This window comes from Glycine max, chromosome 11, assembly GCF_000004515.6.
Source record: "Glycine max cultivar Williams 82 chromosome 11, Glycine_max_v4.0, whole genome shotgun sequence".
Classification (NCBI taxonomy): domain Eukaryota; kingdom Viridiplantae; phylum Streptophyta; class Magnoliopsida; order Fabales; family Fabaceae; genus Glycine; species Glycine max.
In genome coordinates this window covers 39,601,547-39,627,742 of record NC_038247.2, presented here as the reverse complement: position 1 = coordinate 39,627,742, position 26,196 = coordinate 39,601,547, and the positions used below count along the sequence as shown (strand labels likewise).

Here is a 26,196-nt window from a genome sequence, read left to right as displayed (position 1 = left end):
GTTAGATAAATTATTAGACATGATAAATTAATTTTGTTAAATTATTATTTTATGTTTTAGAATAATAGTGCTTAGTTATAATTAATTTACAAATTAATTACATAAATTATTATACATGTTAAATTATTATTTGGTGTGTTAGAATATTAGTGTTTAGTTGTAGCATGACCGGTTCAATAAACAATGTTCACTCGCGTGAAATTTATAAAAGGAGGGTTCATTCTCACCTCGGTGCATATGTTGCATCCAAACAATTAATTGGTTATCTGATTTTGACGTGTTTCTTAGAGTCATACTGACATAATTTTTTTAGTGTTACACACACGAAAAAGATATTTAAAAATATTTTTTTTTACGTTACATAGAATCCAATGATTCCTTACTAATCAATAATTCTTTTACAGATGACTACTGAACAACCCGTAATAAGAGATAATGTTAGCGACTTCAGTGATGACGAGCAACAACATGATTTTGATGAACATAGTGAACCAAGCAATTATGCGTTTTATTTGTATTGTGTGTTTTATATTAATGTATTAATTATGTTATTTTTAATTTTTATTGATAGATTATTTAAACTTTAAATAAAAAAAATTTAAAGTAAACTATATTAAAAATATATATAACATGTTTTAAATTATAAAACATTAAAATAAAATAATAACATATCAAATAAAATCACAAAAAATATACTAATAAAATCAACTTAATATTATTTATCATATATTTAAATATATTTTTTAACTTTTTTTATTTAAAATAAAAATAAAAATGTAAAAAATATTAAATTTAAAAGAAAAAACAGATTTAGGAAAAGAAAAAAAAATAGGTTAACATAACAAAAACATGTCTACAAATAGTAAAAAAACATTTAAAAAATTTAACAAAAAGAAAAAAAAATAGTTTTAAGAATTTTTAAAGTTCTAAAACAAAATATGACTTCCGTTTTAGAAAAACGACTTTAAAGTCGTAAAAAAAAAACATTTGCACTGAAGTCGTACATATTTTTACGACTTCAGTTAAAATTTTTTTAAAAAAAATAATAAGTCGTAGCCGGTGTTATTACTTCTGAGTCAGAAGTCCTAACACCTGTTTCGACTTACCCCATCTTGAATAATTTTTTAAAAACATATCCCCAGTTGAAAAATTAAATATTTTTTACGTGAGCTAAGAATTTTAATTAAATGAACAAGAGAAAGTAAAAAATTGTTGTTTAATTAAGATATATTACAATAATACCCAAGAAGTTAGGGGCATTTACTTACTAGTTGTTTTCATATGAGCATTATATATATTTATATAAGGCCAAAGAAGATCAGCTTCATTCCAATATTGGTATATGGCAGCAATTGCTTTCTAATTCCTCAACAGAAAGTGGTTTTCGAGCAGTGCGTGACGCGGACTCTGTCTCCGGCGTTGACATTGGAGGAGGGACTTGAGAAACTGAAGGAGGCTCTCCAAATCTTGAATTCTCCTTCCCCTTCTTCCCCTACTGTCCTAAGACCTTCACTTTGTTTTGCTCCCAACCCCACTCCTCCTCGGTCTTTCCTCTCATTTATGTATCCAAGAACGACGCCGACTCTAAATCACTCTATGTCAATTTGGATGATTATGTGAGTCACCAGAAAGAAAGGTTCTTTTTGGTTTTCCATACCTCAGGTAAAGGTTCAACAATCTTATTGCCATTACTTTAATAACTTTAAATACTAATTCTTTTGCCGCTCCCAGATTGAGTTAGATGAGCTGGAAAGTGTTTCCATTCTGTCAATGACCCTTGCATGGGATGAATTTTCCTTCTCTACTTTTCAAGAAGCCCATTATTCGCTTCAAGATTCTCTAGACCAGGTGCCTGACATGCCTTTTTGATATCTTTTCTGCTTTTGTTGTTTTATTTACCATCATTCCCTGCTTCTATCATTTTTCATGTAATTTGGAATATTTAAAGTTAAATGGTCAATTCTTTTTTGTATCAGTTTTTACACCTTTGTGAATGAAAAAAGGGAATCTTTCATTATGGTTTGGTTGGGCCTTTCTCTTTGTTTTCTATAATCTAGAGGATCCTTATCTTCTTGGGTTCTGAAAAAATAAAAACATCAACTCCCTCCTGTATTTATGCTTGATGTTATTTCCTACGGTGTGGGTTATGTGTCATGTCTGGTCTACGATTGACACATGTAAATCCAAATGCACTAGAGCTGCTCTCAAAAATCTCAATTTGGCAGAAGATAGATCTATTCCAAGGGTACAAGCTCATTTCTTTCCTAAGAATATGTAAGTTTTACTTGCAACTAGTTGTTACTTCCCTGAATTCCTTGTCCAAAAGTCAATGATGAATGTAACCATGGTTTTCTTGAACTGAGAAGCATATTGGGTCAACATTTTGTCTGAGTTAGTGTGTAAAGCAAAAGAACTAGTGCAAGCATACAAGCTTCAAAATGTAGTTAAGACTGCAGACAACTTCTGTTCATGTTTGAAGCTTGATAGAAACACAGATGTTAGCTATAGTAATATGAGGAAGGCTGCTTCTTGAGAAGATTTGACTGACAACTATTTATTCTATCCAAAAGCTGTAGATCTTCAGTACAAGGATTTAAGGCATTTTCAGTGGCATTGGGAAAAGGGGGAGCCTGTCATTGTCAGCAATGTGCTTGAATGTACATCTGGTTTAAGCTGGGAATCGCTTGTCATGTGGCGTGCATTACGTCATGTAACTAATACCAAGCATGGCCAACATTTGGCGGAGAAAACAATTGATTGCTTAGATTGGACTGAGGTTTGCTTAATTTCCCAATCTTTAACTTTATTGACCATGGAGAGCTTTTTACACAAATTTCATTCTTCACCTTCATTCTCATGAAGATTATGTTTAATTGTTTGATGTTGGTACTTATTTTAACTGGAACCACTGCAGTTATGGCATTTGGAGAATTATTTAATATTAGCAATTTTTATGTTGTTGAATTTCCTACATGTTTCCTGAATTCAGTAACTCCACCTTTTCTGGATTGAGACTTGAGAGTTATTTCAGTGCATTTAATATTGTCAGTTATTGAATTCCATAGAGTCATCAGAACAGAATGTCCTTGAAATATTTTGTGAAGTACTGAAAAATTACAATTTTTTGGTGGATGGTTCCACTTTAAGAAACAGCTTGTAGATGTTCTGCTATCTGGGTCATAAAGAGATACCGGCCTAAGGTGGAATGTTGGTAAACAAAACGCACATTAGGGTGATAATTAGAAATCATTTTTCTGAGTGTAGTTTTTATATTAGTCTCAAATTTTAAGCCCTTGTTTCATGCTTTATGCTGTCTCTCCATCATTCTCAAGAAATATGGCTAGTGTGATCAATTTATCCTGCTACCATCATCATCATATTCATCTTCTTAGTCCTAGGTTTTGCTCCTTATCTTATCATCTTAGAAAATTTTATCTCAATGTTTGGCTGTTTCTTGTCCCTGCCCCATTTTGCTGTTTTTGCTTTGCCTGCCCAGACCTTTCTTGTTGCCCTTGCATCCTTTGGTATGTTTGTCTAGTTCTTAGACTTGCAGCATCTAGCTGATGTTGGGTAAAATGTACTTTTTATTTTTTTTAGTTTGTTGAAAATGTTATTTTCGATTTGTACTCATTATGTTTTTCTGTTTAGTAATCAGACTAGAGTAAATCATATCTGCTTTATTTTACTGATTTAGTAATTCTTTACTGGACTTGTTTATTCAGTTGCTGCTGATTTCTGCATTTCTCTTTTGAGGTATTGGTTAAATGCAGGGGGAAATTAATATCCACCAACTTTTTACTGGCTATACAAATGGTCGTAGGGATTGGCTTGCTTGCCCACAGATATTGAAATTAAAAGATTGGCCTCCTTCTAATTTATTTGAGGAACAATTGCCTCGTCATTGTGCTGAGTTCATATCTTCCTTACCCTTCAAGGAATATACTGATCCTCACAAAGGTTCTCTTAACCTTGCTGTGAAGTTGCCTAATGGTTCTCTAAAGCCAGACCTGGGGCCAAAAACATATATTGCTTATGGATTTCCTCAGGAGCTTGGACGTGGTGATTCAGTGACTAAGCTCCATTGTGATATGTCTGATGCAGTATGCTCTATTTGCTTATTTCTTTCCTGGGCTGTTATTTTCAAGGATTTCTTCTAAATTATTTGAACTTTTTAAATAGATTTCATATTGGATGGTGTATAGTTTGTAGGATGTATAAAGTGTTGTCTTTGATAAGCCATTGCATTTCTCTGTTCTGTTTCTTATGAGTAGTTTGTGGCTTCAATTCCATGTCAGTTTTTAAGTTCTGTGCATTGTCTTCAATTCATAAACTCTCATTTGATTCTATATTTGACGAGTTATTTCCCTGGTTGTTATAATGATTGATTGATAATTAGAAAAACTACTCTTGTTTTGATAGTAGAATCATCACATTAGTATGGTTAAGGACTTGAAATGAATGATGCCTTTGGCTTAGAGAAGGCTTTAATTTGCGTATATATACTTATGTCAGTTGCATAGATTTTCCTGATCAAACATTGGTTAGTGTTTTGTATATTTTGCTGTATGTGGCCCTGAGTGCATGCTTATCAATGAAGGAATTGAAGCATTTTTTTTTATAATAATTTTGCTGTTTTAGGTAAATGTGTTGACTCATATTGCTGAAGTGAAACTGGATTCTGATCAACTTACTGTCATTGAGAAGTTGAAGCAAAAGCATCTCGAGCAAGAGAAAAGGGAGCTACTTGGTGATGATCAGGATGGAGAAACTAATGTTGACATGCTTAATGTAATTCATCTTCTACAATAAATGCTTTGGACAGGCAAACTAGTGTTGAAGTCATGGAACAAGAAGGTGGATTATGTGATGATGGGAAAGAAGTTGATCAGTTTCATCAACCGTCTGGTAGTAATGAGGTTGCCATTGCTAATGAGGATGGTATTTCATATGGATCAGAGCTCATAGAGGTTGACAAAGTAAAAATAAATCAAGGTGATTTGTTGTTTGGGGGGGATGCTTCAGATGGTGCTCTCTGGGATATTTTTTGGAGACAGGATGTCCCTAAGTTGCAGGAATATCTGAAGAAGAATTTCAGAGAGTTTAGGTATGTCCATTGCTGTCGTTTAAAGCAGGTAAATTATTAAAATGATTCAGTTATCTGTCTGAGTACTCCTTATCAACCTGAGTCATTTATAACAAATATTTTCACCTTTAGGTTATATTTTTAAATTTTAATATTTGGAGCTTTGCACCCTTATAACATTGACATTCTCCCATTCCCTTATTTTATTCTGATAAAAATTTCATTAAATATGCATGTCATAAAGGATTGGGTGAAGGATCAAGCTGCTAATAAATAGTTATTTAGAAAATAAAAAAAATGTTTCTTTGCTTATTTTATTATGTGGTAATGAGCTTTTCATTAATATGACAATAGATGCCATGCAATTGCAACTGTGTTCGTTCTTTAAACAAAGGCTGGGAATAGCATTATAGTGCAATTACCAGTCCAAAATATTCATTAATTTTTCAAATAAATATGTTTTATAATTTGCAAAGTGAGAGAGTACAACTGGGAAATTGAGTGTATCCGACTAGACCGAGTTTCCCAGTTCTTACTGGTCCAGTGTTGGGTTGATTACATGGCACCGGGTTAGATGCATATCCGATTTGATATGTGACCCGAACCGGTGCTATGCCCGGGTTCCGGTTTAACTGGTTGGACTGGCTGGTCCAGTCTGAGTTTTATAACACTGCACACAAGATCCCTTTGGTCTTGAATCACAGACAGTACACTGCCCACTTACCTTGTACTGAAATTCAACATTTTATTAAAAGAACGAAGACAGCACGTTTGAACTCTATTCATGTTACATTAGGTAAAGTTTATGAATTGTTTTTACTCTTTTTATTACAGCTCTAACAAAAAAACTAATTCAAATTCAATTTATAATATTTTTTTTTTTTGCAGGATGATTGACTTTTGGATGTATAGGTCTTTACGCCTTTATCTTATTCTGCAATGACTCTGTGAGAGAGGAAGAATAAAAGGGAATGGAAGTTTGGAAAATTTTAGACTAGAAGAAAGCCAACTTAGAGTTGAGCTTTTTAAGAACAAATTCTATCTCAAAATCAATTATAAGATGAACAAGATTTTTAAAATTTAAATAACCAAATGGTCTAGATCTAAAAATAAGCTCTATTTCACCTAGATATCTAGCTTTGATGGTTGCCACCTTAGATTTTGGGAAATTTAATTCATGTACCATAGAAAAAAGAAGAAAATTATTCATTTGCCAGGTTATTTCTAGTTGTTATGTTTATCTGTTGTATTTGTCTGAAGTTTGTCCTTGTTATGTTTGTCTCTTGTATTATCAGTTGGATCATGCCAATGAATTATCAAACTCCCTGAAAGAAAGTGCCAATATTAACACTGTTTGGGCATCGCTTATTGTTGAAGAATGCACAAGACTTGGTTTGATGGTGAGATGATCTGATAAATATTACATATGCACCAATATTAATGCATGATTCTGATTTATTCTTTTGTTTAGTATTTGTGTATTGCTCCTGGATCTAGACCTTCCCCTGTTGCTGTTGCTGTTGCAAGTCACAAATTAATCACATGTATTTCATGCTTCGATGAGCGTTCACTTGCATTTCAAGCTGTTGGATATGGAAGAGGATCTCACATTCCAGCAGTAGCCATTACATCATCAGGCACTGCAGTTTCCAACCTTCTTCCTGCTGTATGTTTCATTAATATTGCTTGTTTTACATGGATGTCCTTATTTTCATGAATTTATTTTAGGGTAAAATACATTTTTGGTTCCCCTATAATGCTCAATCTGCAATTTTGGTCTCCTAGATACTTTTATTTTTCACTCAATGTTTGACCATGGATAATCAATTAACGGTCAACTAACAGAAGAACCAAAATCGCTGATTTTGAAAAATTGGGGGACTGAATGTCTTGATTTGGAAATAGGGGGACCAAAATTGCGGATTGAGCATTATAGGGGACCAATAGTGTATTTTTGCCTTTATTTTATTTTGAATGTGTGATGATTTATTAATTTCTTTCCTGTGACTTGGTTTGTTGTCATTCTGAATGCTGTTGCTAATACATGCATTGTTGGAGTTCAATTGGTTGCTTTGCTGGCTCTTTTTTTGCACTTAGTTTTTATTTTTATTTCCATCAACTTCATTTGTAGTTTTCTCTTTGAGTTTAATTCCCCTCAAGGTTTGAATTGCATTTGCTTTTAGAGTTTAATTCAAATTCACTAACTATGATAAAAATCTGATCATAAATTATCAATTATGATAAGAGTATTGATTTTTCTAATAATTATTTAAAAATCGTATCTAAAATAATTTTTTAGAATAAATAATACATAGTAAATAATTTATGCACTGAAATTTTATAAAAACTTTTTACACTTATATTTAATTATAAATTATCATATATATTAAGTCTGTTAACTTTTATAATAATTAATTTAATAATTTTTTATATGTCATCATTTCTAGTTAGTTGATTGAAAGTGTAAAAAACTTTTACACTATTATTTAATCACAAACTGTCATATGTGTGATAAATTTATTGATATTCATGATAATTATTATTAAAGTTATATGATAAATATTTCTAGTTGATTGATAATATAATTTTCTTGCACAAACAATGCACATGCCTATTAATTAACTCAATATTAAATTAATTTACAATTTTTTTTTTTACATTTGACAGTATATCAAAATAAAACTTATGAGATCCTTAATGCACGTTGGTTTTATATTTTGTTATATTGTGTTCATGTGTTTTTTTATTTTTTTTTATACAGTGTTCTTGTATTCAATATACTTAAAAATGAAACACTTTCATGCATTCAAGTATACCAAACAAAATTCCAACACTATATTTTGGAGAAATATGGTTTCAATGTGTATTCTTTTTCAAATTTGTAAGAAGAATTTATTACTGTTTATGGTTAATATGGGCTGATATATATTTTTCCTGTAGGGACTGCAACCTAATCTACTAACTACTACTGAACTCTAATGCAGGTCAAGTCTGATCTGGCTAAAAATATCCAATCATTAGAACCAAACTCTAAATGTTATGTCTTGTAATGAGTGATTCTCTTACACTCTGAAGTATAACAATTTTACCTTATAAGGGTTCAATTCAATCAAAGTAAAATGGAAAGCGTTTCCTTATTTATCAAATATGCTTATGTTTTGTAATGTTCTTCTACTAATATGTGGCGAGCTTAATCCAAAGTGATCTTTCTTTTGGAACTATCCAGTTGAATAGCAGCATATTTTCAGCCTTGAACTTTATATTTTATTTGTGACTGTTCTTCTTTAAGAGTGGTTTATGAATGTGGTATTGATATTTGATGCACGATAACTGGCCTACTGTCAGGTAAAGGTTCAACTTCTTATTGCCATTACTTTAATAACATTAAATACTAATTCTTTAGCCGCTCCCAGATTGAGTTAGATGAGCTGGAAAGTGTTTCCATTCTGTCCATGACCCTTGCATGGGATGAATTTTCCTTCTCTACTTTTCAAGAAGCCCATTATTCGCTTCAAGATTCTCTAGACCAGGTGCCTGACATGCCTTTTTGATATCTTTTCTGTTTTGTTGTTTTATTTACCATCATTCCCTGCTTCTATCATTTTTCATGTAATTTGGAATATTTAAAGTTAAATGGTCAATTCTTTTTTGTATCAGTTTTTACACCTTTGTGAAATGAAAAAAGGGAATCTTTCATTATGGTTTGGTTGGGCCTTTCTCTTTGTTTCCTATAATCTAGAGGATCCTTATCTTCTTCTTGGGTTCTGAAAAAATAAAAACATCTACTACCTCCTGTATTTATGCTTGATGTTATTTCCTACGGTGTGGGTTATGTGTCATGTCTGGTCTACGATTGACACATGGAAATCCAAATGCACTAGAGCTGCCCTCAAAAAACCAATTTGGTAGAAGATAGATCTATTCCAAGGGTACAAGCTCATTTCTTTCCTAAGAATATGTAAGTTTTACTTGCAACTAGTTGTTACTTCCCTGAATGCCAATATTTGTTTGACATGTTTCTTTAGTTGATATTTGTCTTTTGCATTTTCTTTTCCTGGGGTCTGGTTAAATGTTAATGCTCAAAAGGCTATTTTCGTTATTGTTGTATTTTTTTGTATTATATGCTAATATTTTAAGATTTAAATACAATGCAGTGCAAACTATATTTGGGCCAAGCCCATATACTTTCAATAGTCTAATTCTAACTCAATCCATAATAACTCTTTAACATTGTTCCCAAATCCCATGTTTGAGCATAAATATTAATCATGCCTAGCTTGTTACAAATGAAATAAGAGTGTTTTCCGGTCACAACCTTTGGCTAACAATTTATGGGTAAGCTTGTCTCCCTAAGGCAGGACCATCAACCATCTAGCAATTCTTCATTCCAGGTCAGCTTCCTTTCTCCCTTTCTTTCTTATACATAGTCTTATGGTGTACCCCTGGCCATCTTTGATTTTCCTTTTATCTGCACCCCTGGCTTCTGTATTTGGACCTCTGGTTTGTGTTCTCTGTTAACTGCCCCTTGTTCCTCAGCTTTTGTATCAGTATTCCGTATGGTGGTATAAAAATTAGAACAAAGGGAGCATAATGTTGTTTGTTCTTATTATGTTGTAGTTTTGAATTGTATAATGGTTTTTTTTAAGAGTGTCTATTATGCTAATGAAAAAGGATACGTTCACTGCACATTCAAAATTCATTTATGTTAATCACTAAATATGCATTATAATATTCATAATTAAATTCCTATGCTGCCATATAGTGCTCATCCAAAGTGATGGATGATGCTTTATTTCTAGCTTGGTCTTGGTTAAAAGCTAGAGAGAAAGATTTCAACACTCTTTTTAACCTCTGGTCTACCAATCTTTCAGAGTCTTTTGGTTAAGTTGGGTTGGGTTTCCTGTATCTTCTGTGGTGGGGTCTTGGTTGGGTTCTTCTCTTTTTTGGAGGGCGGCACCATAGGTGTCTTGTATTGGTTCATCTTTCATCCTTACCTCTGGTACTGATATGTTTATATTAATACTATATATTTTCTGCCTTCCAAAAAAAAATATTCATAATTAAATTGTGCCTTCCTCAATGTGGGAAAGAGGAAGGGAAAATTAATCACAATGTGGGAGGATGAAGTCGGGCCAGAATATGTAATGGTAATGGTTAGCAGACAAGTTATTTAGGAGAGACAAGATTCAACAAAGGCTGGAAAAGAGGAAGGGAAAATTAATCACAATGTGGGAGGATGAATTTGTGCGATGTAGCCAGTTTCCTTCTTTGATCCTTAAGGACAAGGCTGTAGCTCCAAGAAAGGGCCATGTTAGGACACATGGTTCAGTCATGGAGTAGACAACATAAGAGTTGGTCAGGAAAAAGACAGATCAGGAAGCTGGTTAGCAGGAGTTAGTGAGTAATGATGAGTTGGAACTAGTTAGTTAGACTTGGGCATTGTTGAGAGCAGGCCAGCCAATTATTTAATTTTAACTTGCTAATCACATTTCTAGTATGCATGCTAAAGTGAACATAAGTATCATCACAAGTATGTTCAGCTTAGCAATAACATAAATATTGAAAAATTACAATGTTTTGTTACATTTATGTGGTGCCACTGCCTAGCTACTTGCTAAGAAACTTCTGTGTTTTAACCAACATGTTATTTTGCAGAAAAGTTGGCATCTAATTTTTTAGCCATTGAAATGCCTTCCCTGGCTTGCTGTGGAAAATGTCTTAATTTATGGTTTAAGAAGGATCTGATTAATATCTGACTAGTTGCACATTTTACATACCTTGTTTTCTATGGTATTTTAGAGTCCAAAGAAGGTCAACTTGGTTGCTGCTCTGGTTCGTGGTATGCTTGTTAAAGATGCATCGATGCAGTTGGAATCGACAATAAAACGAGCAGCAAAAACTGTATATCAGGTAGTAACACTAGGTATTTTCATTGTCACCTCATTGGACAAGCTTGCAAAATCTATAATTTTAATTGCTTTCAAAGTTCCTCTGTGAATGCATCAGGTTTTGGTAAAAAAAAATAATTTAACTCATTCTTTGCCCCCTCCCCTAGCTCTTTTACTTTTTGTCATTGATCTCAAGGACCAGGTTTTCAATGAGGTTATATAAATTTTTACATGGGACAATGTCATGACAATGAGTAAGAAGGAATTGCAAATTCATTTCCTTATTATATTTAATTTTCTAATTTCATGATTTTTTCCTACTTATAACACCAATATCAAATTCTGTGGGATTCTTGCTCTTCCATGCTTTATGGTGGTATTTAACATAACCATTTTTTGATAATTTAGTATTTTTCTGTACGATTTTATGGTGACAATAACATTTTTTGTTTCATGATTGACATTAATCAAATCTTTTGGCTGTGTGCAGGGAATTCTGATCTCAAATTGTCCACGGCTATGCAGCGAAATTCTTGACAAGTTGAACCACCCTTTTCTACCTGCATTATCTATATGCTTCCTTCCAGGTTTATAACTCGAATACTTTTTTTTTTGGAAGGCAGAAAATATATATATCATTAATAGGTAAAACAGTACCAGAGGTACCAAATAGTAGAAATACAAGGCACCAGAGTGCTACCCTCCAAAATAACACACATACTCAACAGAAAACATTCAGACCCAAACCCATCTAGGCAAGAAAAGTAGATATATTAGAAGACCAGTAATGGAAGTTAATACTGAAATCTTTATCATAAGCCTTTAACCATGACCAAGCTAAGAAAATAGCATGGTCCATGACTTTATAGGGATCAAAAGGTTTTCCTTGGAAAATCAATTGATTCCTATGCTGCCATATAGAATTAGTTAAGGCTATCCACCACCCACATCTTGAGCTGTAATTCACATTTGATTCGAACCCTTCGCAGAATTGGTACAAATGGTGAATTGGGTTAATGGAAAGGGGACCTACTACCCGAACCCATCTCATAGATTCCCACCACAGACCATTTGTCATTTTACAATTGAAGAGCAAATGACCCACATCCTCTTGCACACAGCCACATAAGGAACAGGTGTCTTCCTGAATACTGACACTTCTTCTTAGGAGGTTGACCTTGGTAGGAAGCCTATTTCTAAGAAGTCTCCAACAGAAGATCGCCACCCGGGGGGGAATATTCAGCTTCCATATTGCCTTAAAAATGTTGCTATCAGAATTTGCTGAAGTGGTGTTCATGCATAAGTTATAAGCAGACCTAGTAGAATACTGACCATTAGATTCGGCCAACCACAATATGTTGTCTTTCACCTGTCTTTGGATAGGAACAGAGCTGATATCCTCCATAAACTGCACAGCCAAGAGACTTTCATGATCAAAGAGGTTCCTCCTCCACCTCAAGTCCCATGTCCAGATATTATGAGTAAAATGGCCCATTTGGGAGATATGATCCTTTTGCTGTCTGCTTATGAGGAATAACTGATGATACTTCTGCTGCAAATTGTATTGTTCCCCTAGCCAATTATCAGTCCAGAATTTGATACTTTCCCCACTTCCAACCTTCCAAGACAAATTGTCTTTAAAAATATTGCAGTCTTCCTGGTGATACAGATTTCTAATATCTTTCCACCATTGGGAAAAGCCCCTTTTGGTAGAACCATTCTGGAATTCAGACCAACCACCATATTTTGAAGCTAAAATTCTGACCCAGGGCTGCTGCTGATCAGATGCAAATCCCCATATCCATCTACCCATCAAAGCTATGTTGAATTTAGGGATATCCTTTATCCCTAAGCCTCCATCATTCTTAGACAGACAAATATCTTCCCATTTTACCCAAGGAATTTTTTTGTGGTCGTTATCACCACCCCACAAAAAATTCCTTTGGAGGGAGATCAGCTTTTTGGCTACCTTCTGAGGAATTTTAAAAAAGGAGAGAAGATAAGTTGGAATGGCATTAAGAACAAAATTTATAAGAGCGATCTTCCCAGCCATGGATATATCTCTTTGAGCCCATTTGGCTAATTTAGACTTGAATTTATTGATGAGAGGCTCCCACACCAGCTGACTTGAAGGATTAGCTCCAATAGGTATGCCTAAATAGAGGAAAGGATACTCCAGCTGTCTACAGTGCAGAATATTAGCTGCTTCCAAAGCCCAATTAACTCCCCCACCTGTAATCCCAAACTGACTTTTGGCAAAATTAATCCTTAACCCAGAGACTAGCTCATATCCTCTTAATAAGGCCTTTAAAATATGAATGTTCTCCCACACAGCCTCTCCTACAAAAACAGTATCATCAGCATACTGCAATATATTTACAGGTTCCTTCTTCTTCCCAACCAAGAAGCTTCTATAGAGGTTCTTGTGGACTGCTTGTCTCATCATACCAGTAATACCTTCACCCACGATATTGAAAAGCAAGGGGGCTAGGGGGTCCCCTTGCCTCAAACCCCTAGAAGGGTTAAATTCCTTAGAAGGGCTACCATTGATCAAAATTGATATAGATGCTGAGTGGAGGCAAGCTGATATCCAAGATCTCCATTTTGGACAGAAACCCAATCTGAACAGCATGTAATCCAAAAAAGACCAAGAAACTGAATCATAGGCCTTTTCAAAGTCTACCTTAAAAATCATCACAGGTTTCTTCTTTCTCCTTGCTTCCTCAACCACTTCATTAAGGATCATAATACCATGAAGGATGTGTCTTCCTTTAATAAAGGCTGACTGCCTTTCATCAATTAACCCATCCATGACAGATCTCAGTCTGTTAGATAGCAACTTAGCTATAACCTTATACATACAGCCTATCAAGGAAATAGGCCTATAATCATTGAAGGATTGAGGATGATTCATCTTAGGAATTAGAGCCACAAAGGAAGCATTGGTGCCTCTAGGAAAGCTGGCATGAGCATAGAATTCATCCACAAATCTTCTAAACTCTGGTCTCAAGATATCCCAAAAAAATTTGATAAAATTGAAGTTAAGGCCATCTGGCCCAGGGCATTTATCACCTCCACAACTCCATACTGCTTCTTTGATCTCTTGGTCAGAGAAGGGAAAAGTCAGATGCTCTCTTTGCTCTTGAGATATAGATCTAAAAGGGACCCCATCCAATTGCGGCCTTGAATAATTCTGTTCAGTAAATCTGGTCTGAAAATAATTAACAGCTGCCTTCTTCACTGAAATAGGTTGCTGTACCCACACTCCATCAATATAAATTCCTGGAATAGCATTGTAGGCTCTCCTATAATTTATAATTCTGTGGAAATACCCAGAATTACAATCCCCCTCTTTCAACCAAGATACCCTAGACTTTTGTCTCAACAAAGATTCCAATGCATTTGAAGCATTCCACAGATCCTGCTGTAGGGAATTTCTAATTTGGATCTCTTGGTCAGACAGAATACGATTAGAAGCTAAGTCCTCCATCTCATTTAGTTTCTTCTGGATACTGGATATTTTGTTAGCATCAACAGTCCCCTCACCCTTACTCCATTGCTTTAAGACAGCTTTCAAGTTTTTCAACTTATTTTTTAAGGCAATACTCCCCCAACCTCCCTGCTGGTCATTACTCCAGGTGTCTCTCACCAATTTCTGATATTGTTTCTGTTGCAGCACCAATCAAAGACCCTAAAGGGCTTAGGGCCCCAGTCCACCATGTTAGTTTGCAGAATGATTGGACAATGATCCGATAAGTCCCTTTGCAGAACATGTTGGCAGCAGTCAGGCCACAAAGACAACCATTGGTCCGAGACCAAGAATCTATCAAGCCTACTTTTCACATAACCATTAGGCCTAATCCAGGTATAGTTAGGTCCGACAGATTTAATTTCCTGAAGTTCCAAATCAGAAATCCACTGATTAAAAGTTGCGATATCATGGGGGTCTATTCTTCTTTGGGATAAGCTGACTCTTTCCTCTGCACTTCTAATGCTGTTAAAGTCCCCAAGAACACACCACAGTCCCCCTGGGTTAGAGACTTTCAACTGCCTTAGGTCATCCCATAAAGCTTTCTTCCCATCAAGGTCACATGGTGCATATACATTTACAATCACCAGCCTCTGATCATTTAGAATGCATCTCCCTTCAAGCATTAAAAAGCTCCTACTTTTCACCCTCCTTACAACCTCCAAAGTGGAATTATTCCACATACATAACAACCCCCCAGCAGCTTGCACAGAGGGAACATAGTCCCATTGAGCAGTAGAATCCCCCCAAATGGCCTGACAAATATACTTATTAAAATTCCTCCCTTTTAGTCTCTTGGATGCACACAAGGTCCACCTTGTGTTTTGAGATAATTCTTCTTATAGCAGCCCACTTAACCCCCCTCCCCAAACCTCTTGAATTATAGGAGAGTATAATCATGATCGTGGTTTTTTAATTCCCTTCTCTCATGCCATCAAAGCATCTCTGTTCTCCATGGATAATAACATCTCCTATACCTTGCTGTCTTGATCCCCACAGGATAAGCCCATTTCCTTTAGAAGGGCACTTTGCATATGAAAAGAGTCCTTCGATATATGGGTCAGAAAATCATCCTTAGAGCCTGTGATTAAATCTGACTTGTCTTGTAAAGGAGGCAAAAACTCAGCGTGGGGCTCTGAATTGCAAACCCCAAATGGGTCCTCCAGCTGATGGGCTTTGGATTTACTTTTCATCATCTCTTTTCTTCTCACATACACCTTATTAACTGAAGAGGTTGGGCCTATAAGCTGGCCCAATTCCTCAGCTACCAACTCAGAGGGAAGTTGCGTAGCTGTATCCTTGTCCTTATCCGTGACTTGAACTTCATAAGGTATATTTGCCTCAAGGGGCAAAGCTTCCTCTTTGTCCTCTGTGGGACCTTTTTCTGGCCTATGTTGGGTATCCACAATAGTGTAAGTCAAATGGGCCTGGTCTAGAAAGCTGTCTTTGACAGGATGCTTTGCCTTTAACATGATACCCTGCATATCCCTTTCAACATCTTCATTTAAGGCTGCTCCATTTCGGGGAAGTTGGCCGTTGGACGATGTCAACGCCACCTCTGCCCCTATACCCTGCATGATTTGAACTTTATCCTTCTGAAATGGTTTCGCGTCATCATGGATGAAGGACCGGTCCTTGCAGCTACGAGCCAGGGTCTTTACCCAGTGGTCTCTACGCAGATTAGGCGAGAGGAGAGTGTCTCGGTCGTCAAAGTCTGCACCAAGGTTGTCGTCGGATACTCCGTCGGGGAAATCGACGCCGGAAAAGACCCTTGGGTGGAGCACGTCCCCTGATGCCGGGGTGTTTGGCTGGGTCGAGTATGGGGAAGGGGGAAGCCAGGATACATGGTAAGGACACTTCTTTGACCTACCCAGGCTCGTCGTGTCCTCCACAACTTGGAGGACGTACTCGATCCCGTCAATAATGGCCGGAATATTCGCCTGAAGCAAAGGTTCCTTCTGCGTCCGTACGAGGATACGTGCCACATCCAGTCGCCGCCTAGCCTCCACGTATTCATCTACTTCAACCACCTCCCCCACTTCCGCCAACACCTTCGCCATAAGCTCCTCTTCCCACACTGTCAGAGGGAGACCCCAGAGAAGAACCCAGGTGAGTCTATGTGTGGGTCTTATCTCCGGAGACCATTTTTGGAGCTCCGATATGGGAGTAGACCTGTTGTCCTTCTCTTGGTCTATGAGACGAGCAGCCTTGGACTCATCCATGTCAGGGAAGATGACCCAGTCGTCCGCCCAGTAGCAAGGACTAGAATCGTCTTCAACCACCCATTTCAACTCCTCCTCCAACCTCTCAAACATTCCCCTGTTCTTTAGTCTTGCTGTCCAGGCCTTAGAAATCCACTCAGAATTCGCCTTGGTTGATTGCAGGATGACTGGGCTATAGTTCGTCTTATCGGACCCAGGCATCACTACCAACGACTTCATAGGTTCTGTTTCGCCATGTACAGGTTCCTTCACTACCGTAGCATATGATCGAGGTTTATCCCGGATATTGTTTTCCACCTGATCAGCTTTATCCCCATTACCATCTTTGTATACCTGTGGAATATCCCCCTCACCACGAATAGAGGTCCCTTTTTCACGAGTGTTTACCACCTTCCCCCTTTCGAACTTCGGTCTATTAACGAACACTTTCACCCCGTCGATGAAAATGTTGTTATCAAGCTGCCTCTCCAGTCTTTGCTCATCCATCACACCTTTGAACCTCACAAAGCCGAACCTATGACCCAACTTATTCTTGGTTCTGGGAATAAATACTTCTCACACCTTTCCCCACTTCTGGAAGATGCGCCACAAGTCCTTCTCCATCATCCCTTCAGGGAATCTAGAGAAGTAAAAAGTCGTGATACCAGCCTTATCTCTCCATGTCACCTTCTGTCCTACCTGTTGATGGCTGCTACGACCCGGTCCATCTCTATTGGTCACCTCTTTCGTTTTCTTCTTGCGCGTTACTTCAACCCAGGTACCATGATTGTCAGCATCGAAACTCTGGTCCTTCTGGTAAACGTATGCAATACGTGAGGGTGAGTAGTCTTCATCAGCCCACCAAGAACGCCCTGTGTTGCTCCTTGGCCCCCTTCTATGGAAGTTGTTCCTGTCATCTACGGCTCTCTGCGTGTACACTCTCTCCCTCGGTCTACCCTCTCTCACTCTCACCCTGTCTCTATCCCACACTCTCGCTCTGTACCTATCATGAACTCTCTCACTCTCTCCCTCTCTGAATCTCTGTCTCTCACTATCTCTGTATCTCTCTCCCTCTCGTACTCTCTCTCTCACTCTGTTTCTCTCTCTCATTCTCTCACCACAAATCAAGTACAATTTAGAGAGGAAAGCAGGTAACTTAATTTCCCAAATGCTAGAGAGTTGGAAAATTTAGGGCTGGCTCACCTTTGTCTAGGAAGAAAATGGCATTCTTACTTTTAAGTATGCAAGATGTTATACATAAATAATAACTCCAAAGAAATACCTTTAAGATCTCAATGTTTGTTAATTCATTCGCCCTGTCGCTAAGCAATCTTAGCATCTGAATAAACCTCTCAGCGTACAGATTCACCATTAGCTGGAATATGTCGTATCTGCCTGAATTAGAACAAATAAAACATGTACATAAAGAAACCCTCTACCAATAAACACTTGTTTAGATTAAGTGAAATGTGTAGTTTGACTCAGATAGGCTCAAGCATGGGTTTAGAAGAAATTTCAATTGTTGAAATGTATAGTAAGTCGTTCATCTAGAGACAACATAACAAAGTCACAAATTTATGCTGAAGAGGTCATTTAAGTCTGCAATATTGATAAATGAATGATAACAAATTCTCTCCCCAAATCATTTCTAAGAGATTTAAAGAGGATTAGGTGATTGAAAAGCGTAGTAAATTCAGTTTCAGATGGCAAGTTTTCAAAATTTCATGACTCCTGACTGTGTGAACTGTGACTCCATTTTGTATAGTGCGTACTTAAGGTAAGGTTCATAATTTTTTATAATATTTGTAGATGGGGTGATTCTTTTAATTATTTGTGAAAAAATAAATCAAAAGTCTAAGAAGAGATTACTTTGTCTATCCTAGTAATTATTTGTGAAAAAATATTCTTGTTATAGCCTTTCTCTCAATTCCCTTGCTCAAAATATGAACAAAACAATACAGATGAGTTGTGTAACTTTATAAGTCATCAGTATTTGAATTTTAAAGTTCTTCAGTTTCTTATTAGTTGTTACATGTCTGGAACCGGCACAGTGGGCATAAGGATCTGAAATTTGGTGTAACTAAATTAGAGTATTCTTCATCCATCTAGTTTAGCTTGAAGTTGGAAGTAACTTCCAAAGGCACCAGGGTAGAGACAAATTTGCATCAATGCATGGCATCTAGCATAAGTACTTCTCTATACAGTTTACTGTTTTGCATCAATGCATGACATCTAGCACAAGTAAACTTCTCTATACAGTTACTGTGTTGTATACTCTTTCTCAGTGCATGAAGGCAAAAATTGGAATTTACTGTTTCTTGCTTTATTTCATCTGTAGATGAGGACACCACATCTATAAATTGAAGTTCTTGCAGAGTTATATGCAAACCAATGAGGTTGTGAGGACCATTGTTATATGAAAGTTGAGGTAAGGATTTTTTGCATATTTCTTTCTGTTCTTTATTTTTTGGGTTTTTCTCATACATAGTAGTATGAAGAATGATATCATGTGAATTCATGTCCTGGTCTTCAACCTTCGTATATAGTGATTTATTCACCCTCTCCTCCAGTTCTTAGTTTGCTTATTGAAATAGAAGGTGCTACTATCATGTTGGGGTGTTGCATAATCATGAACCAGAACCATGATATAATCCATGAGTGCATGGTCTCCAACATCGTGCAACAACTACAACCATGACATAATCATGTGAATTCCTGTCTTGGGCTGTTTTCTCCCTCTATAATTACTTAAGCATAGTGTTTTTTTTTTGGAAGGCAGAAAATATAGTATATTTTATTAATCAAAGAAACAGCAGCACCAGAGGTACTGCTGGTGACTTATACATAAGTGCAAGGCACCTTATACCACCCTCCAATACATGATTAAAAAACCAAACAATGACCCTACCGGATAGTATCCTGACCTTTACTTTATGGGATCTGTAGTAGCATTAAAGTTGTAGTGTTCAGAATTTGTGCAGGCTTTCAAGTAGAGGTTTTTTCTTGATCATTGGGGATAGATCACAATAAGTAGATATGAAGTTCATGAAACTTGGAACAAGGCCAGATACTTTCTACAGTGAACAAGCTATCAGGTATTTATTGATCTTTGGCCCAAGAGTGGTACAAAACCTATTAAAATGAGTATTTTTTAGATATAAGGACTAAAATGTATAGATACAGAGACAAAATAAATAAGGAATTGAGGGGAAATAAATGTTCAATGTGTTCTTTTTTTTTTTTTTTTTTTTACTTTACAAATCTCCTAAAGCACCATGTACTATGTTATTTCTTCATTTCCATATCTGAACATTCAGAACCTACTCGCAGATGATATAGAGGAGAGAGAGCCGCTAAAATTCCCGACAAAATATAACATTCAAACGGGCATGAGGTGGCTGATTCAGGGTAGCCAGTCAAGGGATTCATTGGTGTTAATTTAAGTATCATTTTAATCATTTTTAGATTTTTAGATTCTTAAAAGGGAGTATAGATGTTTTGTGTTTTACATTTTTAGTACAATTAATGTGTAAGCCTGACTGAGTAAGGCTTTGTTTGTTATTGTTCTTGTTGTTGTTTGTCGTGAGTGATCCGTGTTTGGTAGATTGATGAATTTCAGTTGCCTGCTGATCTGTGTAGTTAATGTCATCCGGTAAGATAAATAAAAGTTGTGTTGTTGTGTGTGGTAGAGTAATTGGTGTAAGTGATTTTTGTGGTGAAAGTTTTGTAGCTCTGGCTAGTGTACATACTTTTTGTTTTAGTTTCTGAATTTTGAAGTGTGACCAGGTGGTTTAAGTGAACTTGTGTAAGTGATGTTTTGGGGCAAGTGTTCCTGAATTCTAAACGCTAGTTTAGTATTGAGTTTGAGGAATGAATACTGGTTTAAGTGCATGTTTTATGTCTCACCTTGTGCCTGTTTTAAACCATTTATTGACTACTTATTTTGTTCTCCAGATTGTTTAGGTAGGCGGTTGGGACCGAGGCTTCTTGGGAGGGCTGATGATTCAGGGGTAAATAACAAGTTGGTCAATGCTTTATTATTTTGGTTGTCTGTGCAAGATTTACATACAGAACTACTTCATACCAGGATCCTGTTGTAGAGGTAAATTAATTATTACCCTTACATACATAACTATAGTTATTGATTATTATTTTGGTAAAACGTATTTGGCCGCCGTTCATGTTGTAATCATCCTTGAAGGCCAAACTGAACCCTAGCCTTCTCATCTTGTAAGCTTTCTTTTTTCCTCTCTCTTTGATTTTTCTATGTGTTTCGTTTTCCCCTCTCTTTGCTACCTCTGTGGTTGGAGATACAACATTCTTGCAGTGTTCAGTTAGTAGCTTCTGAATTCTGATATTGATCACTTGCAGTGTTCATGCTGCCTCTGTAGTTTTAGAGATATTTGTTATTATGCATAATTTATTTTTCTTTAAATTCATCAGATCTATCTTCTTTCCCTCACTCCTATGTTGGAAATAGAAGTCCTGTAAAGCTGTTTAATCTGTTTGCATGCTCCTGATTATGAGAAAATTCATCAGATCTATCTTCTTTCCCTCACTCCTATGTTGGAAATAGAAGTCCTGTAAAGCTGTTTAATCTGTTTGCATGCTCCTGATTATGAGATGTATACTGAAATTATAACCTAGATTAACTATGAACGTGCTGATATAATCATCTTGAAATTGAAGATGACCATAGCAAGTTGTAATTCATTGTGATCAAGGATCATGTGAATGATTTGAATATTTCCTCTACTTCCAGTGAGCCCTGATTGTCTTCTCCAGCAAAGCTCAACTGTAGAAGATTCAATTTCTTTCAAATTTTCTGATGGTATAACTGAATCAGTTCCATGCTCATACACTGAATTTGCCAAGCGACTGGTGTTGCCGCAGTATAAAAATTTACCTGACACAGTGGTAAGCATCATTCTTTCTTTTCAACATCAGCTTTCAACTTTTTATCATAATTCTTATCTTTGGTTGTTGATGATTAGGACTAATATTATGACCAGTTTTTTTGGTTACTGGTGAAACTGTGGACTACTTTAAGAATTTGAATGACCTGCTAATATAATATGTATTGTAAGACATTTTTATGAAGGATTTGTTGATCCTTGTTTCGTTTTTAACTAATGGAGCAGGTTAAAGAGTTCCATAGAAGAGATGGTTTTGAGGTAGCAAGTGCTGACAAGATGGCTAAGTCATGCATGGTTTATTTGGAAATGCATCTATCCCTAAGGAAAAAAATAATTACAAAAGCTTTTCATGGTAGTTATAGTATCTACAAGGAAACTTTTGTAACCAGGTCTATTGCCTTTTTGTTTGAGTAACTGGACATGCAGGTACGATAATTGGTATGAAGATATCGATAGTATTAGGTGGCTAGGTTCTGCATGGAGACGTCTCAAGGTAATCAGATTATTTTCAAGTCTTTAGATTTAGTCACTTAAACATGAAGACTTGTCAATTAGAAGCTCAAACCTAGGATTGGTTTGTTCTATACTTGTTTCTGATTCTGTTTTGCGTTGTACTAGTTCTGAGAATTTCTTAGTAGTTTGGTTTTAACTTTATCGAGGCAGCTACTTTGTTGTTGAATTTGTTGTTTGTTTTGTGTTAGGGGTTTTAAGGTTTTCATGTTTTGTTGAGGTGCAGGGGAATTGATGATGTGGTGGTGAGAATGATGTATAGGGAGTACAACTACCAGGAGGATTGTTGTTGTTGAAGATGACAAGGGAGCTGAAAGGGGAATGTCGAGCTTCAATTTTGAGTTACCCAATTCCAATTCATGGTAAATTTTGTCTTTGCAATAGTTCTTGGATTAGGGTTTGCATATGTGGAGAAATCTTGTTCATTTGTTCAATCATTTTCTTTACTTTCTGCTGAATTTTCGTTGTGAATGCTTTGTTTTACTTATTAGTTGCTCACTCGTGTGGTACATAAGATGTTTGTTGTGGTTTTACATTGAGATGTTTTTATTAGCCCTTTAATGATGTTGGATGATACTTAGAATATTTATAACATTGTGATATTTGTGGTTGCTTGGTTTTCTTTATTTATGAACCAAAATATGTCGTATTTAAGAAACATGGAGAAGGATTTCACCATTCATTTTAATTGATGGTCAAGTCAAATTCGACAAGGATTTTTGTATTAGTAGGGGGTAGCTTTTCTTGGATTTCTAGCAGTTGTTCTACTTATTAGCCATATTTTGGTTCCTAATCAAACTGTAGCAGTTTCACTAAGGAACCATGTGTATGGTATTCTACTTATGTACATAGTACCTCTAGTACTTGTATCTATTCAGATATATAACTATTTTTGCTGATCAAAAAAAAAAAAAAACAAGAGTCTGGGATCCTTGCTGACCAGTGACCAGGGTTGAGGATGTTACCAAGAGTCGAAGACTGTTGCTGCTAGAATGTATGCAGCTTTTCTTTGTAAATGAATTTGAGCTAGTTGTAAGATTGTCACAATAGTTTTCTTAACTGTAGGAATTTGTTGGTTTTGAGCCAATTGATGACCAATCATAATCTTCCAGGCTGAGAGGTAGTTGATTTGTTGTCTCTTTTGATGTGTAGGTCAAGGTAAAGAGAAACGTTAGTTAGTATCCATTTAAGGTAAAAAAAAAAAGGAAGATTTTACGTATAAGCGGAGCTGCACAAAGGTACGTAGCATTTATGATTTAACTGTTTGTTGGGTTGACTTGGTTTTCTTCAGTTTTGTAGAAGGTACTAAGAGGTAGGCATGCTAGATCCTTATTGCTTGACTGTTGACTGTCCAAGCATTCTGGTAATACTAATTTCATATGGCTTATACTCATTTCAAGCTTTTTGGTAATACTCATTTCATAGCGGCACTTAAAATTTTTTCAATTGGATGGAAAGGCTACTTGTGTTTTACTGATTTCATATGGCTTATACTCATTTCATATGAAATTAACAAATATCTAGAAATTTTGTTAATGAAAGTCCGATGACATTTTAAATCCAATGTACATCATTCTACAGGAGACAAAGCTATTGATATAAGGAGTAAGCACTACATAGTATAACCTAGGATACAAAGCTATTGATATAAGGAGTAAGCACTACACATTTTGCTATGAGGAGCACTTCATGGAACAAGAAAGAATTGCAATAAAATTCCATTCTTAGCATGTTAGTCACTTTTTTGATCCATTCTATGTTAGTATCACATCACAACGTAGTCTGTAATACAGATGAATAGGAAAGCAGGTAACTTTTTTTTTATCAGGAAAGATTGTGTGGTGTGGGTGTGGGTGTGGGTGTGTGTGTGTGTGTGTGTGTGTGTGTGTGGGTGTGGGTGTGGGTGTGTGTGTGGGTGTGGGTGTGTGGGTGTGTGGGTGTGTGTGTGTGTGTGTGTGTGTGTGGGTGTGGGTGGGTGGGTGGGTGGGGGTGGGTGGGGGTGGGTGGGTGTGGGTGGGTGTGGGTGTGGGGGCGGGCGGGCGGGCGGGCGGGCATGGGCGTGGGCGTGGGGGTGGGGGTGCGTGCGTGGGGGTGCATGCGTGCGTGCGTGCGTGCGTGTGTGTGTGCGTCAAAGGTACAAAATAGTACATGTGTTAAAACAGCCAGCATCTTGGTTCCAAAATTAGACTAAGGGCAGCCTCGAGAGGAACCAAAAGCTGGGTACATGATTAACACCCTGCTTCCTCTCCTATAAGGTCTACCCCCCTAAATTGACAACTACTGATGAGATGTTACTTGACCAATAGTTGTACGGGAGTGCGAAATTCTTCGTCCACGTCCAAAGTGTAAAAATAGGCTCCTCCAGAACCTTATTGCCATCAAAAATGCCATTTGAAAAGATTATTTTATTCTGATGCTGCCACACCGACCATGTGAAGGCCAGCCACCAGCACCGCCATCTATTATCACCTTTTCAGTTAGGCACACATGTCGCATGCTGGGAGAAGTGTTGCCAAGGTTTCTGTGGGAAAGCTCCAAGAGTGTTAGCCCAAGACATGGATTCCCACCATAGGGGAAGAATTCTATCACAGAGAAAAAATAAATGTGCTTCATTCTCCTCTGATCTTCCGCAGAATGAGCATAATATGTCATTAAGTGCCACCTGTCTCCTCCTCAAGTTTGACTTTGTTTGTAATCTTTCTTTTAGTAGCCTCCATGCAAAGGTAGTAATTTTAGGTGGGACCTTAATCTTCCAGAGTTCCTCAAACACCCGCACATTATCCCCCTCCACATCCTCACCTTGTAACACACCATAGGCACTTCTAACTGAATATTGTCCGCTTGATTCTGGTTTCCAAATCCACTCATCCCTGCAGTGAGGCAGGATACGTATTCCAACAACATCAGTTAGAAAGCAATCAGCCATGGCCAACTCACTATCAAAAAGGTGTCTTCTCCACTTAAAATTCCACTCCCACTCATTGTCCGCCTGTTGTCCCATCTGCTGCATAGTATGGTTCTGCTGATAGGAAATTAAATACAGTTTGGAATATTTTGCTAAAAGTGTTGCCTCCTTGACCCCAGTTGTCCTCCCAAAAGTTGACTTTATTTTCGTTCCCCACCTTACATGCTATGTTTTCCTGTAAAGCAGTTTGGTGTTGGGGATGATGAAGTGCTAATTTTAGATCTGCCCACCATAAGGATGTGTTATTGTCGCTTGTTGCTGCATCAAGACCCCTCCACCCTCCATATTTTGAATCCAGAATCTTTGCCCATAGTTCTCCATTGTGATGGAATAAATTCCATTTTTATTTGGCAAGCAATGCAAGGTTAAATTTGGTGATTTGTCTTTAGGGAGGCATACCGTTTCCCACTTCACCCACGCAATCTCCCCACAGAAAATTTCTCTGTATGCGAATTAGTTTTTCCACCACCCTTCTAGGGATCTTGAAAAATGACAAAAAATAAGTTGGAATTGAAGTTAGGATCGACTGAATAAGAGTGACTCTCCCCCCCCCCCAAGGATATATTTCTCTGTTTCCACTTTTCTAGTCTCCTCTCACACTTTTGAATGATCAAATCCCACGTCTGACACTTCCTCGAGTTTGCCCCTATAGTTATACCCAGGTAAACAAAAGGAATAGTCAATAAGCAACAATTCAAGAAATTTGCTGCATTTTGCTTCCACGATTCAGGCATGCCAATAGCTTCGAAGTTGCTTTTAGCAAAATTTATTTTAAGGCCAGATACCATTTCAAAAGCTCTCAATATGGCCTTGATTGCTTTAATGTTCTCCACTGACGCCTCCACAAAGAAAATGGTATCGTCCGCATACTGTAAAATGTTAACATCCACTTTATCTTTTCCCACTGAACCTGTGTATAGTCTTCTATCAATAACTTCCCTCATCAATCCTTTTAGCCTTCTGCTACAATGTTGAAGAGAAACGGTGCAAGGGGATCACCTTGCCTTAGTCCTCTAGTGGGTGTAAACTCCTTCATTGGGCTCCCATTCACTAGTATCGAGATGGACGCAGAGGTTAAACAACCTTCAATCCACCGAATCCATC

At 36.8% G+C, this 26,196-nt stretch overlaps 1 protein-coding gene across 9 annotated transcripts; it reads left to right on the top strand.

The window, feature by feature from the left end:
- Positions 1 to 1,317: 1,317 nt before the first annotated feature.
- LOC102662956 (2-succinyl-5-enolpyruvyl-6-hydroxy-3-cyclohexene-1-carboxylate synthase-like) lies at positions 1,318 to 23,949 on the top strand. 9 transcript variants are annotated; one of them, XR_005887251.1, is made up of 11 exons: positions 1,318 to 1,662; positions 1,732 to 1,848; positions 2,571 to 2,776; positions 4,639 to 5,132; positions 6,379 to 6,483; positions 6,555 to 6,749; positions 8,497 to 8,613; positions 10,883 to 10,993; positions 11,462 to 11,558; positions 22,354 to 22,489; positions 23,280 to 23,949. XR_005887251.1 is itself a non-coding variant. In XM_041006972.1 (10 exons), the coding sequence occupies exons 4-10, from the start codon at positions 4,842 to 4,844 to the stop codon at positions 22,374 to 22,376; spliced, it is 939 nt and encodes a 312-aa protein (XP_040862906.1). In that variant the 5' UTR covers positions 1,318 to 1,662; positions 1,732 to 1,848; positions 2,571 to 2,776; positions 4,639 to 4,841; the 3' UTR covers positions 22,377 to 22,641. The 9 variants fall into 9 exon arrangements, 2 of the variants coding, with proteins under 2 accessions (XP_040862906.1, XP_040862907.1); XR_005887250.1 differs by lacking the exons at positions 11,462 to 11,558; positions 23,280 to 23,949 and adding an exon at positions 21,843 to 22,110 and having other exon boundaries at positions 22,354 to 22,641; XM_041006972.1 differs by lacking the exon at positions 23,280 to 23,949 and having other exon boundaries at positions 22,354 to 22,641.
- Positions 23,950 to 26,196: the final 2,247 nt, after the last annotated feature.

Excerpts from the sequence above, each read along its gene's own strand:
- LOC102662956 (XM_041006972.1), top strand. The coding sequence starts at position 4,842 with ATGGAACAAGAAGGTGGATTATGTGATGATGGGAAAGAAGTTGATCAG. Across the intron at positions 5,133-6,378 it reads ATTGCTGTCGTTTAAAGCAG|TTGGATCATGCCAATGAATT; the intron begins GTAAATTATTAA and ends TTGTATTATCAG. Across the intron at positions 11,559-22,353 it reads ATCTATATGCTTCCTTCCAG|GGGAATTGATGATGTGGTGG; the intron begins GTTTATAACTCG and ends GTTGAGGTGCAG.